Here is a 17,377-nt window from a genome sequence, read left to right as displayed (position 1 = left end):
AAATAGAAATGATAATGCATATTGCTTGTTGTTTCACAAGTTCAACAAATTTTTACAAGGGCTTTGCGAGGAAAAATGCTCGATACCCACTGCTGTATTATGTTAGAGCAGGGGTCGGCAACCCCTGGCACACGTGCCACTTGTGGCACGCTAGGTGTTTTTTAGGACACGCCAAATGATTTAACGCGCAGGTTATATCACCTTAACATTACATCCACATCATTAGCATTATTATTACATCACTAACACTAGCGCCAACTAAATGGTTTCACACATTTCCAGTTCGATCTGCAATGTTCGTGCCACAAATTAATGTATTCAACTGTTGTATTTAAAGTTATTTTTGGTGGGCGTTAAACTTGTTGTTTACGACTAACCGTTCGAAATGTGTCACAATGCCTTAACAGTGGTATGATATTTACTGAGTTATAACCGCTGATCTGTATCAGTGGTCAAAGCAGCTGGCAGGGCCGGATTAACCATTAGGCTAATAAGGCTAGCCTTAAGCCCTGGAAAAATTCGGCCCTTAGTTAGTTTTATTTTATTCAATAGTTGGAATTCAATACAGTTGCTGCTTGCGGATTTTTTTTATTCAAAATCAACTTTGAATAGTTGCATTATTTTATATTATTTTCTTTCTTTGAAACCTGAACAATAATATGAAAAGAAAATTTCTGAGAAACATTGCGGATTTTTTTTATTCAAAATCAACTTTGAATAGTTGCATTATTTTATATTATTTTCTTTCTTTGAAACCTGAACAATAATATGAGCAGAAAGTTTCTGAGAAACATTTCGGATTTGTTTTTATTCAATGTCAACTTTGAATATTTCATTATTTTCTTTCTACAAAAGGTTTACTAATCTGTATCTGGTTGTTTTATCTGGACTAGACCTTCCCAAACTTTTTTTCGCGCAACGGATTTTAGGAAAGTTGTTCGATTTGCCAATAACGAAAATGATTCGAAGCACAATAACCAACTGAATAGAACAGTTTTTTCAACAAATGTATAAAGCAGATGACGAGGAACGTTCTGCTTCACTAAAAGGTTTCGTAAAGTTTCAATAAATATAAACGGGTGCTAACTAAAAGGTTTGGTAATTCGTGACGCGAACTTTAAATAAAATTTAAATAAACTGACGTATTTGGCACAAACACTTGATTTTTAGTTTTGACTAAAATATATCTTTTTAAGTTGATTTTGAATTTGAACAAATCCGTAATGTTTCTCAGAAATATTCCGCTATTATTGTTCAGATAAGAAAGAAAATAATATAAAATAATGCAACTATGCAAAGTTGAATTTGAATAAAAACAAATCCGTATTGTTTCTAGTTAATTTTCTGCTTACGTTAAACAATTACCACTTAAAAAACTTTAAATTGAGCTGAAATATCTCGGTTTGCACACAGTTTTATTCTGAATTGACACACCAAGGTAGGTGTCAGTAATTAACACGTGTTAGTGATTAAACCACTCTAATCTATTTTATATAGTTTGTGTAATTATTAATGTTTTCAGATGAACAAGTTTGTTATGATGGCGCTTCTGCTTGGCCTCCTACTTCTAGTTGATCAGAGCGAGGGTCAGTGGAAAAAAGTCAACGTTCTCAAATCCGTTGGTTTTTTTGCAAATGCTTGTATTCAATTCCTACTTGCACATGAAGTTCATTACTTCGGTGGTCAAGATGGTAAAGTTTACTTGAAGTTCGGCAAGAACCTAATTATATTAAAAAATCAAATTTTATGAGCGTAGTTTTGCAAAATATATGCTTTAATTCAAGCACAAAAAAATGTTTTTATCAATTTAACTTACTTTCTAGCTCAAAACTCCTCGATATGAACTTAGACGAGCAAGAATAAATAAAGGTGAGTTTTAGTTAAACAAAAACACTTTTCGCTTCGTAATGTTTAAGAAATTGATTTCATCTTGCTTGATAAACTTATTGATACTAAAGGACTTTTTTTGCAGATTTAAATTCGCTAAACACTTATATCTTTTCAGATGAATCACCGAGAAGTAACAACGAAGTATTTTCATGGATCCGTTGTTTATTCGTGTGATCATCAATAATTCTGTATAAAAGTTTTTCTGCTGCTAGATGGCAGTCGTTAGCTACAGAGAGCTAAAACACAATATTTCAGGTTTTTGCCCCCCAAGAAGAGGTCCCTGGGGGTGCAGCCTCATAAACTTCTACAAAGCACCTACATACCACTCTACGCCATGTCTGAAAATTTGAAGGTTCTAGGATGTATACTTTTTCTACAAAGCTTCGGACAAAAATCGGTCTGAAACATGCCATAGCAAACCATAGCAAACCGTAGCAAACCATATGAAACCAAAAAAGAACTAGACGGGGGTGCGGTTGTTGTATATTTTGTCAGGGGGTATATTTTCAGGGCTTAGTGTTTATTTTCAATTTTTACTTTATTTTAATTTTTTTTTTAATATTTTGTATTGTGTACTTTATATTATATATTTTGTTTTTCATTTTCCTTAACTTGTTTCTGCAAGCAAAAACAGATATGGGCCGAAAACTTCCCCACTTAAAATATGCCTTTGATGCGAAAGGGGTTGAAATATGGCGTAGAATTTGGGGAATGATCGAAACATATATTTGATAAATAGAATTTACGTAGATAATGCGTATGGCCATTTTATTAAATTTTGACCAGCTTAGGTGTTTAAAAATCAAATATTATCATTCTCTTAAAGACTAAAAATGGTTTAACGTCTATGGTTTGCTATACTTTTGCAAACTTTTACTCGGTAAATTTTTACCATGGCTTGGTCCGAGCAATCACTGTTAAAACAGGCTTTAAATCTGTAGTTTCAAACAATATGAAAAACACTATTATGTTCTCAATACGCAAACTATTAAATCGAAAGTTTTGCTAGATGTTTAGGCCTGATATTGGTATGCTGGTTGGAGCAAGATGCACGACAGGTGCTAACAGAGAGGCGTAGACTGCCTCAAGATTTCGCACTTAAACTTGCGGCGGTAAATACACCCTATTGACACTTAATTATTAGGCGAAGCTTATCGCGAAGTAATTGGTCGCCCGAAAAAAAGCTAACGCCGCATTGAAAGCAAGCATTATAAATGAGTCGCCGATATTCTGCTTTGAACATCTCTACTCGCAATGCTTCCCTCCGTTAATTGAACGGTGGGTGAAACTTTATTCACGGCCTTACCTCTTTGTGTATTACCGCGACAATACGATGAAATACGATTTGGAGAATATTGGAAAAATCGTATTTGGAGAATATTTGCTATTTGCACCTGTTCTGTATGTTATTCCAATCCAACATATCAACACACAATTATAAGTTGTGTATAATAATATAATAACTTATGGCTTTGAAGCGAAAGGGGTTCAAATATGGCGTAGATTTTGGGAAATGATCGAAACATATATTTGATCAATAAAAATTTACGTAGATAATGCTTACGGCCATGTTATTACATTTTGGTCAGCTAGCATGTTTAAAAAGCCAATATTTTCATTCTCTCTAAATGATTTAACGTCTATGGTTTGCTATACTTTTTCCAACTTTTACTGGGTAAATTTTTACCATGCCTTGGTATGAGCAATCACTGTTGAAACAGAGTTTAAATCTGTAGTTTTGAGCAATATGCAAATACGTTTATGTGCCTAATAAGCCACCTTTTATATTGAAAGTTTTGCCAATTTAAATCCAATAAACGCAAGATTTATTTATTTATGACGCTATGTTATGACGTAGCTTTGTGACGTCGTCGTTAAGAATGCGTTAAACGATACGACATTACACACATTAATATAGATCAAAAAGTGTCACAAAGAAGAATTACAGTCAACAAATTAAAATGGGTGCACAAAAGTTGTAAACATGTTTCTAAGAAAATTTATAGGAGTTGATTTGAGAAGAGCATAACATGAAATTAAAACTTACCATTTTTTAACCAACGATTCTAGTTCGTGATATTAGTGATTTGACTTCGAGATGACTTGTTCTAATAATGACTTGACTTGCGCAACTGGTAACTTGGACTATTTTTCCACAGACTTGACTTTGACTTAAGTTATTTCACAAATAAAACTCCATTAAAATTTGATTTAAAAAATGAAAGTACAACAAAAATTGACGCAGAGTTGCTTTCGAGTTAACATATTAAAGTGTGTACACAAAAGTTTTAAACATGTTTCCAAGAGAGTTTAAAGCAGTTGACTTGAGGTGAACATCGCATGAAATTGAAACTTACCATTTTTAAACTAACGTCTTTAGTTCGACTAAAGTCCTTCGCGAATTAGTCGTATTCTATTTTGCAAACCAGCCTGACGAGTTTTGGGACATCAGTTTTGTCTATTCGTATACGATTAAGATCTCTCAGCACAGCGCGTCTTATGGCAGAAATATTCTTTCGTTCTACGCCCCAGGCTGAAAATCCACTTATTTTTTGCTTTTCACCAACATTGTTCTCCTTATCGCAAATTGCTTTGGTCATTAACAGGTTCGTGTATTTTGCTGTTCTATTGCAAAAACAACTTTTCTAATCTCTTCCATTACTTTTACGTTGCACAAAATAAAATGAATCACAAAACTTATGTTAAAGTACATATCGCTTTGAACATCTCAATAAATGAATGAACAGCGTTCGCAGCGTTCTACATGCTGCGCATTTCTATATGGTTTGTACTATTACTATGGCGAATATTTTTTGATTTATCAAAAAAAGTCAAAATTTTTTTACACGTTAGGTCAAAATTTGCCAAGTCTTTTCAACCGTATTATATCTTCATTAGACCAATATACGTTATAAAAAATCGTGTGAATAACGACGCCTATGTTATTTAAATCAATTTTTTTCTAACAGGTCAAAATTTTGTCAAAATAAATTATTTTTATGTAAAAATTTCTCAAAATTTTAATTTTTTAGGTCAAAATTTCTAAATTTTTAGGTCAAAAAAATATTCGCCTTAGCTATTACTTTTATACGTCTAAGTAAAACCTTTGGCTATTTTCCCCTATGATGAATCTAAAATTTGAAGATTTGTGCAGCCATAGTAACCTATTTGGTTTACCACTTCACGGAAACAGCTAACTGCCTCGTGCACAAAAAATGATACTTTTCAAACAATAATTTTATACGGCCTGTTTTTGAAAGCTTGATTGAGTCCCAACGATTACAATATTAGCAAATGACTGTTGTTTTTCTCGTAATCCACTTGACCACAAAGATTCGTATTTTTATAAAAAGAGGCGGCTTATTACAGCGATGCTCACATTCAAAGAACCTAATTGGCAGTCGTTTATTTGGCCAACTAAATGAATGGATATCATTCACTATACCTAAATAGCAAAGCAACTTGCATGTTTTGAAGAGTTTTGCAAGCTGGCGTTTTAATAATATGTATAAATGCCGTTTATCCAAGTTTGTGACGCGCAATTTTTGCCTAGTTTGTTTTTGAACGTATTAAACACGCTTAAAGCGTCGTTTGTGTTTTTTGGATTCGTTCCATTTTATGAGCAACATTCTGAAGACAAATTCTGTGAAGCTTGATCAGCTTAGTTTGCTATAAATGGGCTGCTCGTTCACTTAGGTATGAAAGCACGTCACAGAATTAAAACGAGGCGTTATACACCGGAGGCAATTTCAGTTCCTCGTTTTAAAAATTCTTGGTGATAAGATTAGACAACAGGCTTGCTTCGCGTCTCAATTGTTTTCCACTCTCTGTAGTGCAGTGTTTTGCAGCCATTGTTGAAACATGGGATATTTTATCCATTAAATAATTTTGCATAACACCAAACAAAAGTTGACGGCTTCATTTTAAAAGAATTTATTTTAACACGTTTTACACTTAATCGATTAATGTCCCTAATGGCGGACGCATTCAGTTAGAGACCAAATTCGTTTTTATTTATGCTTTTTTCAAAAACAAAGTTGGTGGTTAATTTGTATCTACGTCTTGTTTTTATTTGGTTCTAAATGGCTTTGAAAATGTATTTCCGAAGAAATTTAATTTGAGCTGCTTTTAAACTTAAATCATAAACATTTTTGAACGAAGCCAAATGTTTCTGTCATTTCTATTCTTTTATATAGATTAGGCTTGACGTTAACGTAGAAAAAGAACATTGCAAAATAAGCTCTTTTATACCTAAATAAACCGAAGTAATGAACATGCAAAAAGGGCGAAAAACTTTTCGTAGAACAAACATTCGAACACCGAAAACAACAACTTTTGCGCGAATGTTTAAAAAAGCATAAAACGTTGGTTGTTAAGCTTTTATGAGTCGTGTGCCTCTTTCATGTGTTCTCAACACCAAAATGCATGAATGGTAGATTCCTTTCGCGTTAAATTTACCACAAAATTTCGTTTGTGTAATAGTAATGCGTCGCCTATGATCGGATTAGCTATACGGCTAGATATTTCACAAGAAGCTATGGAAAAGTACACAAAATAAAACTTTAAGTCGGGACTTTTCGAAATTGCGGAGGTAAAAAAGTTTAAAATAAATCGTTATGAGCTAGTACGCTGAATATTTCACAAAGAGAGTTATGTATTTCACAAAAAGGAAAAAAATGGACGGCGCTTATAAACGCGCCACGAATTTTAGATGCTCAATACTTTATTTGCATTATTGGTGGCGTTAAACCTAAAATCAAAAATTGCACGATGAAGGTCTTGTTGAGCTCCGTCTGCTTGTTTTCACTGATTGCCTGCGCAATGGCTGTTACATGCCAGAGCGGGGTAAAAAACTACGCTGTTGATACTGTGACCGACACTAATTGCACAACCTCATGTATAAGAATCGATTACATGGTGCACAGCATAGCTAAGGGTAAGACTTAATTAAGCTATACATATATGTTTTCGAAGAACCTCTCGTGACGATTTTTATTTCAGGTATGCCGATCAGTTTTGAACAATCCAGTTTTAGCTGCACCAGCGCTGGATTATCCTGCATTGATAAGGAGGCCACATGCAAGCAACTCACCAACGCCATCGAAAACAATGCGGGAGGTTTCGCTATCAAAATAGAGTGAGCATCTCGACCTAAAGTTTTCTTGTTTATTTGCTCGTTGGTTCTCAAATACTGGTCCACCCATGTCTAGGTCGAATTTTTAGCAATGTTACAGGATTATCATGTTATAGGTTTGATCTAAAGATACGATCTCAGTCTTTCATTGCGACTTTAAATTACCAATAAGCTAAATTCCCAAGCGCACAACTTTAAATGCTCATTAATAACATGATTGGTTATGTTACTTGTGCAACTTTAAAGTGACATACATGAATATAAAACCTGGGACGCTGGAGCGATTTTAGGGCAAGGGGGATAACTTTTTTGGTAAGGGCAATATAGACTGCAGGCGAGCGTAGCCAGCCGAAATATTGGGGGGTACCGGGGTACTCGCCCGGAATTTTTTTTGCGGCCACGCCTTATAGATTGGCTTAAAATGGTACCAAAAATGTTTTAACAAATGTCAACCATGTCATTTGACAAATTTGTTTGGATTTTTTGTAGCTCCAGCCCTATTCCTGTCGGCCCTGTGGACTAGTAAAAGTTACTTGAATTTTCTAATTTTTCTATTTTTAAGTAAAACAAGAGAGGAAGCTTTTCATGAAAAGGGCACTTTTGCCCCACCCCCCCACCCCCACAAACAAATAAAACTAAAAAAGCGTAAGTCTTAAAAATGTTCTGATACACACCAAGCAGTTGCTAGTATCGTATTCAGAATAAGTGTTATTGGAAAGTATTGTTCAATTTTAGTTAGCCATGTTTTTGACATAAAATGACAGTGCGTTACTTAACAAACGGCTATTTGACCAGGTTAGCTACTGTTGACACTGGTTGTTTCTTGTGTAGTAACACGACTTGAGTATTTGGTACAGTTTTATTGCGGAGCATGTTTATCGAAACGCTTAACTGCTTCCAGGGACTGCAAGGCAACCTGCTGTTCCACAAACAGCTGCAACAAGCCTGAGGGTGAATACAAGCTAAGCTACGGCTCGCAAAATGACAACGTGTTGCCCAATGTTTCGTCCACGGTCATGTCCATTGCCATGACTACTGTCCCGTTCACGGTCAGCAAAGCAGTGTCCACCACCACGCGACCCAAATTGATCGAAACGCCGACGAAAGGCCGATATTTGCGCTGTCACACAGGCACTATTAACGTTGCCTACGACTCATACAGCAGCAGCAGTTCTTGCACGACAGCTTGCCTGACCAACGAGATCGATGTCACCGCAGTGATAAAAGGTACCCATGATACTTTTTTCAGGTTACTCGTGTGGTAGTTTTGGTCGGTATCCAGTATTGACCTGGTTAGCAGAAAAATAACTGCCATCAGCGTTAAAGCTGCTGTTTTAGCAGGAGTGTAAAATGGTTGGGTTACATTTTGTCTGTCTTCGTTTTGCGTTATATCTGTTGAAACATATACTATAGAGGTTTGAAAATTAATTCCTTCAGACCTAATTTTTCTATCCAAAACTGGCCTAAATAAATAATAAATGCTTTATCTTTTTTACCAATAAATGCTTTAATTTTTTTGTTTATTAGGCAACATTTCCGCGAAACTTTTTCTCAGTTCTAAACAAAGTTTTGAACTAAAAAAAAAAGAAGAAATATTTTACTTACAAAAGAAATACCTCTTAACCCAACAGATTTTGTTTTTTCTGAATTAAAGATATTTTTGTACTTGTTACGTTTTTCGTCTGTTACCAATATTAACGATTTTTCAAATTGCAACATTTATTTATCGCGTTGTAGGAACAGGGTTCTCGTTTCCTCAGACAACCTTTTCCTGTGCTCCGCATCTCGATTACTGCAACAACAATCTTATTTGCAAACAATTGAAACCCGCCGTTTCAAAGCTTGACATACCTTCAGCTACTAGCATTCAAGCCGAGTAAGCAAAAGTTTATTGCTGACGGTTGGGCATTAAAGGCTTTACTTTAGGCTGTAGTATCTGCAGTCATTCTAATGATCCAGCCAGTGTTTTTGATATTTCATTGTTTCTATGATACTATAAGCCTAACTCAAATTGCACGTTTAAAAAAAGAATTACTTACAAACCCTGACTTCAGCTTCTTTAAGTTTTGATATGCAACAAAGTTTTGTTGTGTAAACTTTGATTTATTTATGCTTGCTCGCCTAACAGCGTTAAGCGACTCATATCGCCTGTGGTGGTTTGCTCAAATAGATCGCATTACGACTAAATAAATTCGAAAATGTCTAAATCTTAGCTTTGAACATATTACGTTCTGTTCAAATCAATAAACAGAGTGTTTAAATATAGGGTTTGTTCCTTGATCATTGTATTTGCGTGTGGAATGGTCCATTGAGCTTGGTACAAAATAAAATGCCAATCTACCATGTCCTGCGTTTTTCTACGAAATAATTTTAACAATAATATTTTGTAAGACTTTAAAATTCAAGTGTTTTTTAGAAAAATATTCGACGGTAATGTACGGATAGGATTTTATAATCCAATGGAAGTCGACTAACAACAACGAATGTTTGTTACAGAAACTGCAAAACAAAGTGTTGTTACTCTTCGAAATGCAACGCTCGGGATCCTTCCAGAATATACAACATCAAATGGCAGAAAAAGTCCCTGCGAGCCAAGCTCGACCCCAAAGCAATTTAATTTAGACCGCAAAGCAATTTAAATTCGGCCCTTGGCTAACATTTTATAAAACATTTTTCATAGAAAACACATTTTTTGGTAATTTTAGAACATTTTAGTGAATCAATTTCACATGCAAGGCATCATCACTTATTCCCACTCTTATTAGCTTTCAAAACTAAAATATTTTCAGTATATTTTCAAAGGAATCACACTTCATATTATGTGTATTTCCAGTCCCCTTTATCTGACCCGCAAATGCACTTTTTGTCGCTTATGCTGCCTTTTGTTAAAATAATTGCCTAATCCTGAGTTACACAGTTAAAGCCGGAGCTCAACGAACTGCTTGACAATGGATCGTCTTGTGTTCGGTTTCTATCTTAACTGTTTTCACGTTGAACTTTCTTTCGTAAGGCTCAGTTGGCTGTACTGTGTACATTTTATCCCGCGCTTAATAAACCATGTACATATTATGCAAAGGTCATGAAAGGCCTTCCAGGTTTACGATTTCTTCTTAGGGTAAAATGTTATACGATAAACGTGGACTTTTGGTCTTGCATTATAACTGACGTGTTTCATCATAAAGATAAGTCTCGAAATCTAATACAAGTGGGCTCATTACGGTTCAACCAACCGCTGTACCACGAAATACAGTAGGGCGAAATAACATTCCTTTGGATGATTGCATTTAGTACGGTATTCTAATCAAATTCCCACGTAAATATTTTTGCACGCAGCTTTGAATATCGAGTAGATATTGAAATCGTAAGGGCGAATGAACCCGCAATTGTAGAACCAATTAATAAAGACCTGGCTAAATAAGCAGAATATTTTTTTAAAGCATTTGTAACCAAAGTTAGCCAACATCTATATTTTAACATTTCTGATTTATTCTTGTCACGCGTTGCAGACCGCAAAAAACCTATTTATCTACCACGCAGCTTGGATATATGTGGGAAAGTGTGGTGGGAATTGTGTGGTTGGGTAACATAAACACTTTTACTGAAGTATCAACATATAGGTCTACAGATTTCATAATTTATATAAACGCAAACTGTTTTACTGATATATAAACATGACTGATTTTATAATATATAAACGTCGAACACAGTACATAACACTGTATACAATAGGCCATTGATAAGTTTATAAAATTAAATAGTATGTAAGTATGAACATTATTAAAATTAATAAACATTTTTCTACTCATATATGCAACCGCGTTGTGGAAATCTATTTTGAAATGACTCAAGTCCCAAACATATTAGTTATAAACAGTCGCTTGATTGCACATAAGTTCTTTCAGAATCATTTGCAGTAAAGTTGAAGCATTTATTCGGTCCTATGCTGTGTGAACTCTGTAGAAACCCTAATTATCTTATTGGGACACATTGATGAACGGATGCTGGTTATTATATTGCAGATATTCTGCAAAAAACAAATTGGTCCTAAATGGTCGGCAAACTATTTGTCGCGGCCCAAAGTACTCTTTTCAGAGCTATTGAAGGCCAACTACGTAAAATCACTACGAAAACAGTGGAGGATTGGCCATATTTAATTTTAAAGTGAAATATTACACAGCACTTTAATGCCCACAACACTGCTATGCCATAATGTAAAACATAAAACGAAGAATTAACGCGCAAAGCACGAAAAAACATTGCAATAACATATAGGAAAAGTTAGCAAAAAATATAGTTCGACAGGCTCTTAGGACCTCATTTGGCACGTGGGCCTTTCTAAGCTGAGCAATTTAAAAATTCTTTATCAAACCAACTTTTTAAAAAAAGTGCAATGATTGTACGGCTATCGCGCGGTTCACAACTACATGAAAACGCTAAACTATTCAAAAGTAACTCTCAGCCCACTTAAAATGGCTCTGTGGCCCATATTTTGGCCGCGTCCCACAATTTGCCGACCACTGTTCTAAATGATTTTAAAAAGTAAAGGCAAATGCTTGTTTTAGTAAACAGTAAACAAGTCGATATTTAAAATAGTTCAATAGGCAAACTTAGTTTGACGGTTAACGTAGTACGAACAAACCACATGGCTTGTTTTGTTGCTCACCATACAGTGTTTCAACATGTTGTCTTGTTTGTTGATAAACTTTAGTAGATAGCAAAGAATTCCAGTCAGAAAGCTTTAAATTTTCCTTCCAAACGATCTTGTGTTGCCGTCAGTTTGCACTTTATAGAAAGAGAAAACTCGTTAAATATCTATCGTCTCGTAATCTAAGGCTCTAGGGCTCTAGGCTGACTCGCCTCGTGAGCATCAATTGTTGAATATCTGGCCTAAGGAAGCAATATAATACGATAGAAAATATACAGATTTTTCCATCAGACAACTCTATGACATGTTTCAACTAGTAGAAATATAGGACATGCTGTCTTGTTTGTTGCTAAACTTTAGTAGATAGCAAAGAATTCCAGTCAAAAAGCTTTAAATTTTACTGCCGATCGATCTGGTGTTGCCGTCAGTTTGCACTTTATTTTTCCATCTTTTTCCATCCGACAACTCGATTTTTCCATTCGACAACTCCATGACATGTTTCAACTAGTAGAAATATAGGACTATCCCTACCCACGTAAATGACCTTATTTTGGCGGCCTGAGCACGAAGTTACAGAAATGAGAACCCCGGCAGTCTCGTTTTGATCGTGGTGTGGTACATTGTATTCGTTTTAATCAGCAAACGAGTTATCATACCCGCTAGCCGCTGTGCTACATTTAGCGCTTAGTGTTGGAGTTCGCGCCACGCGGCCATACTGGATAATAAACACTTGTAGCGACACTACACCGACCCGGATTTATCGAAGCGTTATGTTTGCCTTTTTCTTATTTTTCTCCTGCCTTTTTATTGCCAGTTCTAGTGTGTTCTTTTTGATTCGGCGCACCTGGAATAAAGACTGCCATCGCCTTATTGGTGACCCCGACGTGATGATGGAGTGTTACAACAAAACGCTGTTTCGCTAAAGCTACCAATCTTTTGGAGTTCAAACCCGCGCGTGTGGTTTCGAACTGCTTTACAATGAATTGTTTTGTGTACCATTTGCGTTTAATAAATTATTTGAAAGGTAGTGGACGCTAGGAAAGGCCTCTAGCCCTTGTAATTGCCTTTGGTGAAAATACAATTTTTTTTAACTAATGTAAATCACTCCACAATCACGAAAAACAAGAAGTCTAATTTGAGGTCATGCACGGATTTTTCAGGTAAATATCGCTGTTTTATGTTTTTAAAAACGGTCCAAAGCCAAATCTAAAATAAATAAAAAATGCTCAATAAACAAATTAAAACTGTTCAAACCGGTTTTGTCAATTACATGTCTAACTACAGCCACAGTCACAGTCACCGGCACAGCCACAGCCACAGCCACAGCCACATCAACAGCAACAGCAACAGCAACAGCAATAGCCACAGCCACAGCCACAGCCACAGCCACAGTCACAGCAACAACACAAAGCAGTAGAACGCTGAACGCCAAGTCCGGATGTAATACAGCGGCCTCTTAGATGGTCGAGTACACAATTGGGCAATTAGATTTATTTTACCGCTTTAAAATTAGATTAGAATCAATTTTAGACCATTTCAGTTGTTTCAATTATATTATGTTAGTTTTCTTTAGGGTGTAGAACCGGGCCCTAACCAGAACTTTTTGAACCACTTTTGGGTCAATTCTTTCCGAACCGTAACCGAATGAGTTAAAATCCTGAAATGAAACCGAACGTGTCAAAAAATCGATCCACTCCCGCATGACATCACGACTTGTATTTTACAGCGTCAATTTATGCCATTTCGATTTTTTTTTAAATAATATTAATTAATCTCCCTCAAAAAGACTAATAGATTCGTTGCATTGGTTCGGTTCAGTAAGATGTGTCTTTTCTTGGCTAAAAGCGAACTGAAAGCGAACGAGTTAAACCTGTTCATTTGCTGCACAACCTAGTTTTGTCGTGTTGATATTAGATATACGTTGCCATTTGTTATTTGCTTGTATGGTTCTCGATAAAAATGACTTATCTATTTTTAACCGCGCCAAAGCAACTTATACCTCAGACAAGTTTACATCATTTAGCAGGCACTGAAAGCTTCATTGTAATAATGACGACATCGTGATTTACGTAAATACTCCAACCTTGCTACGCTTAGTTTTACCTGACGCATAGTCCACTTTATTTGTTTGGATGTCGGTTGCCAAACGGCAACCAGGTAGAGCAATTGCGTCACTCAACCAAGTCTATTTTTACTAAAACAGAACGGTCAAATCGCGAGAAAAACAAATCAAAGTTTTTCGGTTTGACCGTAGACTTTAACAATTTCACCTTTGCGTGACATTGCAACGTGCCATTTGCGTATAATTTGTGACAAATCTGCCAGTTATTTTGGAACACAGTATGGGTTTTTTTAGTAATTCCAATTAAAATATCAAAACTTGGGATGTACTTTTATAGCGCGGTAGTCAAGGTTTACTTACCAAAGTTTTTCGTAAACTGACTCACTCGGGTACTTACGCCAACTGGTCCAGTTTTATTCCCTTTACGTACAAACGGAATTGAGCTAACGCTCTTTTAACCAAGGCGTATAACATCGCCAGTTCATACAATATCACGCACGCTGTGTTTTCCACAATAAAGAGGATATCCTAGTACAGGGGCGTGCAACCTTTCATCCCACGGGCCACTTGCATATCTCGTCTTCTACCTGTTATGGCAGTGGTCGACAAATGTTTTGTTGCGGCCCAAAGTAGTCTTTTCAGAGCTACTTGAAGGCCCACTACGTAAAACTACTACGAAAACAGTGGCGGATTCAGAGGATATTTGGTTTTAAGGTGAAATATTGTACATATACGCGCGAAGCGCGAAAAATTTGCGTATACCTAGAGTTAAAGTTGGCAAAAACTATAGTTTTACACGCTCACAAGACCACATTTGGCACGTGGGTCTTTCCAAGCTGAGCCAATTTGAAACATTATATGCCACACCAATTGTTAAAATAAAGTCCAATGAATGTACGGCTATCATGCGGCCAACAACCATACGGTACATGACAACACCAAGCTATTCAAAAATAAATCGTGGTCCACAGTTGGCCTACCACTGTGTAAGTGACTACAACAAAAAAAATTGCTCGCACACGTACGTTGAACCGGACAATGCCACCTTAAAAGCGACTAATTTTCTCAGCTGTGCAAACTTATTTAGATCGAGATGTTCGCGGTAAAAACTACTTTTTAGCTGCGCTGCGCAGATAATTTTTTTTCTTTTTGTTACAACTCACATGAACATTGAAATTGAATATAAAACAATTACATTTCAAATGAGCGAAAAAGATCAAACACACATTTTTATTAAGCTTTCTTTACATGGCCATAAGTATAGCTAATCGAAAGCATTTGGCCCGCGGGCCGCAGGTTGCACGCCCCTGTCCTAGTACATTCGTAGACCGTGCTATTTTGCAATTCCTTAATAATTGCCACCATAAAAAGGGTTCGGAATTACGCCGGTTGCAGATGTGCGCTTTAGCGTAATGAAATTTCTATTTGTCGGACCTGTTTTGCAGCACATATGACAAGAACTCCAACGTTTTATTCAACGAAGCACAAACGACAAGGCTAACCTGAGGTTTGTTACGAAACGTCAAAGCTGGCCTCCTGGTTTGACCTAAAAGATGCACCATCGCTACTCCACAAAACCAAAGTGGTGTACCGACTGCAACCAGACATACATCGGCCAAACGCAACGCATTGATATTTTTGTTGAAACTGCCAGTCATCTTTTCACACTTTTACGTCGAAAGTTCGCTCCAGCTCGCACCCTATCACAACTCACAAATCAATCATGACGATACAACATTACACACATTAAAATAGATCCAAAAGTGTCACAAAGAAGAATTACAGTCAACAAATTAAAATGGGTGCACAAAAGTTGTAATCTATTCGTATACGATTGAGATCTCTCACCGCAGCGCGTCTTATGGCAGAAATAATCTTTCGTTATACGCCCCAGGGTGAAAATCCACTTATTTTTAGCTTTTCATCAAAGTTTTTCTGCTTATCGCAAACTGCTGCTTTGTTCATTTACAGGTTCGTTTTTTTTGCTGATCTTTTGCAAAAACAACCTTTCTACTCTCTTCCATTAGTTCGCGTTTCACGCAATGAAATAAATCACAAAGCTAAAATAAAAGTTTATAGCGTTTTGAACATCTCAATAAATAAATAAATAAATAAAGAGATGTTGAATCGTTCAAAATGCTATTCCTTTTATACGTCTAACTGAAACCTTTAACCATTATGCCCGAAAATAATCTTAAATTTGAATATTTGCGCAGCCATTTTGATCTTGTTGCCACTTCACGGTCACAGCTAACTGCCTCATACACAAAAAAATAGAATACTTTTTTTTAATTTCGAGGCATTTTATAAGGCTTTATTAAAAAAAATGGGTGATTCCCTATGATTAAACAATGTTACCAAATGACAGATTTTTTTCGGTGAACCACTGGACTACAAAGACCCGTTTTAAAAAAACAGGCGGCTTATTACAACGATATATATATGCGATTCTCTTTTAAGTGTCTTATTTTAATGCGTAACGTTTTTTTTAATAATGGGCTTACCAAAAAAAACATTTGTTTCGCCCTTTGGGGGAATAGCTTGGATTTCAGCTGCATATTTGCGAATTAGTTCGCTCGAAATCATGGACGTTGATTATGAAAATCAGTGTGCGGTCCGCGAAGTTAATATTGCTTGTTGCAGAAAAGCACTAAGTTGAAATTTTCAGTAGGGTTGTTCAAAAAAACACTTTTTTGTCAAATTGAAGTGGGTATACCCTAGAATTGTTAGGTTGCGTCTAAAAAACCCACAAAACAAATCTGAGCACGTTTGGTTCAGTAGTGAATGTGCTACGTCAATTTAAAAATTCCGATTTAGGCTAAAAATTTGGAAAAAAATAAATTATCCTCCCCCCCTAAAATAATTTTTTTTCTACTTTTTTTGCATTGCTTTGCAATTGAATAGCTATAAATAAACCTGTTTTACAGTAAAAAAGTATGTAGTCGTGGTACAAATGTCACATTTCAACAACATTTGTTAGGCTGTTATGTATGAAAAATGGCTTTTTAGCACGTTTTTTTGAACTTTAGATAAGTAATTGGTATAATTGTGTGAAGACCAAATGCACTATTTTATTGAATTGATGTCTTGTGTGATTCAATTAATTTATTTTAAATATTTAAGCCATTTTTTGTATAAAACAGCCTAACAAATGTTGTTAAAATGAAACATTTATACAATGTCAATGACCACTTACTTTTAAACTGTAAAACAGATTTATTCATACCAATTGCAAAGCAAAGCAAAAAAGTAGAAAAAAAAATTATCTAGGGGAGGACAAATTACTTTTTTCCAAATTTTTAGCCTAAATCTGAATTTTCAAATTGACGTAGCACGGGCAATACTGAACCAAACGTGCTCAGATTTGTTTTGTTGGGATTTTAAACGCAACCTAACATTTCCATGGGGTCCCCACTGAAATTTGTCAAAAAAGTTTTTTTTTAAGCATAATGTTCAGGCTTGCTTTAGGGATTACAGTATAGCCTCAGATATTAAAAGAATATTTTTAGGCAATTAGTGATCTTTATGAGTAAACCAACACAGGTCGACTGAGGCCGTGGTGCTTATTATGCGAGACACCTGAGTTTTGACTTCATCTACAATACGATCACTTTTTATTATTCCACCTTAAAGCAGTGTTCCAAAC

The 17,377-nt window shown here is 35.7% G+C and overlaps 1 protein-coding gene across 1 annotated transcript; it reads left to right on the top strand.

Annotated features, from left to right (window-relative positions):
• The first annotated feature begins 6,598 nt into the window (after positions 1 to 6,598).
• Positions 6,599 to 10,093, top strand: LOC146158994 (uncharacterized). Its single transcript, XM_083384245.1, has 5 exons — positions 6,599 to 6,826; positions 6,892 to 7,027; positions 7,926 to 8,251; positions 8,762 to 8,900; positions 9,521 to 10,093. Exons 1-5 carry the CDS (start codon positions 6,661 to 6,663, stop codon positions 9,639 to 9,641), a joined length of 888 nt encoding a protein of 295 aa, XP_083240371.1. The 5' UTR covers positions 6,599 to 6,660; the 3' UTR covers positions 9,642 to 10,093.
• Positions 10,094 to 17,377: the final 7,284 nt, after the last annotated feature.

Source organism: Ascidiella aspersa, chromosome 3, assembly GCF_963924565.1.
Source record: "Ascidiella aspersa chromosome 3, kaAscAspe10.2, whole genome shotgun sequence".
Lineage (NCBI taxonomy): Eukaryota > Metazoa > Chordata > Ascidiacea > Phlebobranchia > Ascidiidae > Ascidiella > Ascidiella aspersa.
This window is presented reverse-complemented; position numbering and strand designations above follow the sequence as displayed.

Excerpts from the sequence above, each read along its gene's own strand:
- LOC146158994 (XM_083384245.1), top strand. The coding sequence starts at position 6,661 with ATGAAGGTCTTGTTGAGCTCCGTCTGCTTGTTTTCACTGATTGCCTGC. Across the intron at positions 6,827-6,891 it reads GGTGCACAGCATAGCTAAGG|GTATGCCGATCAGTTTTGAA; the intron begins GTAAGACTTAAT and ends TTTTTATTTCAG. Across the intron at positions 7,028-7,925 it reads GGTTTCGCTATCAAAATAGA|GGACTGCAAGGCAACCTGCT; the intron begins GTGAGCATCTCG and ends AACTGCTTCCAG.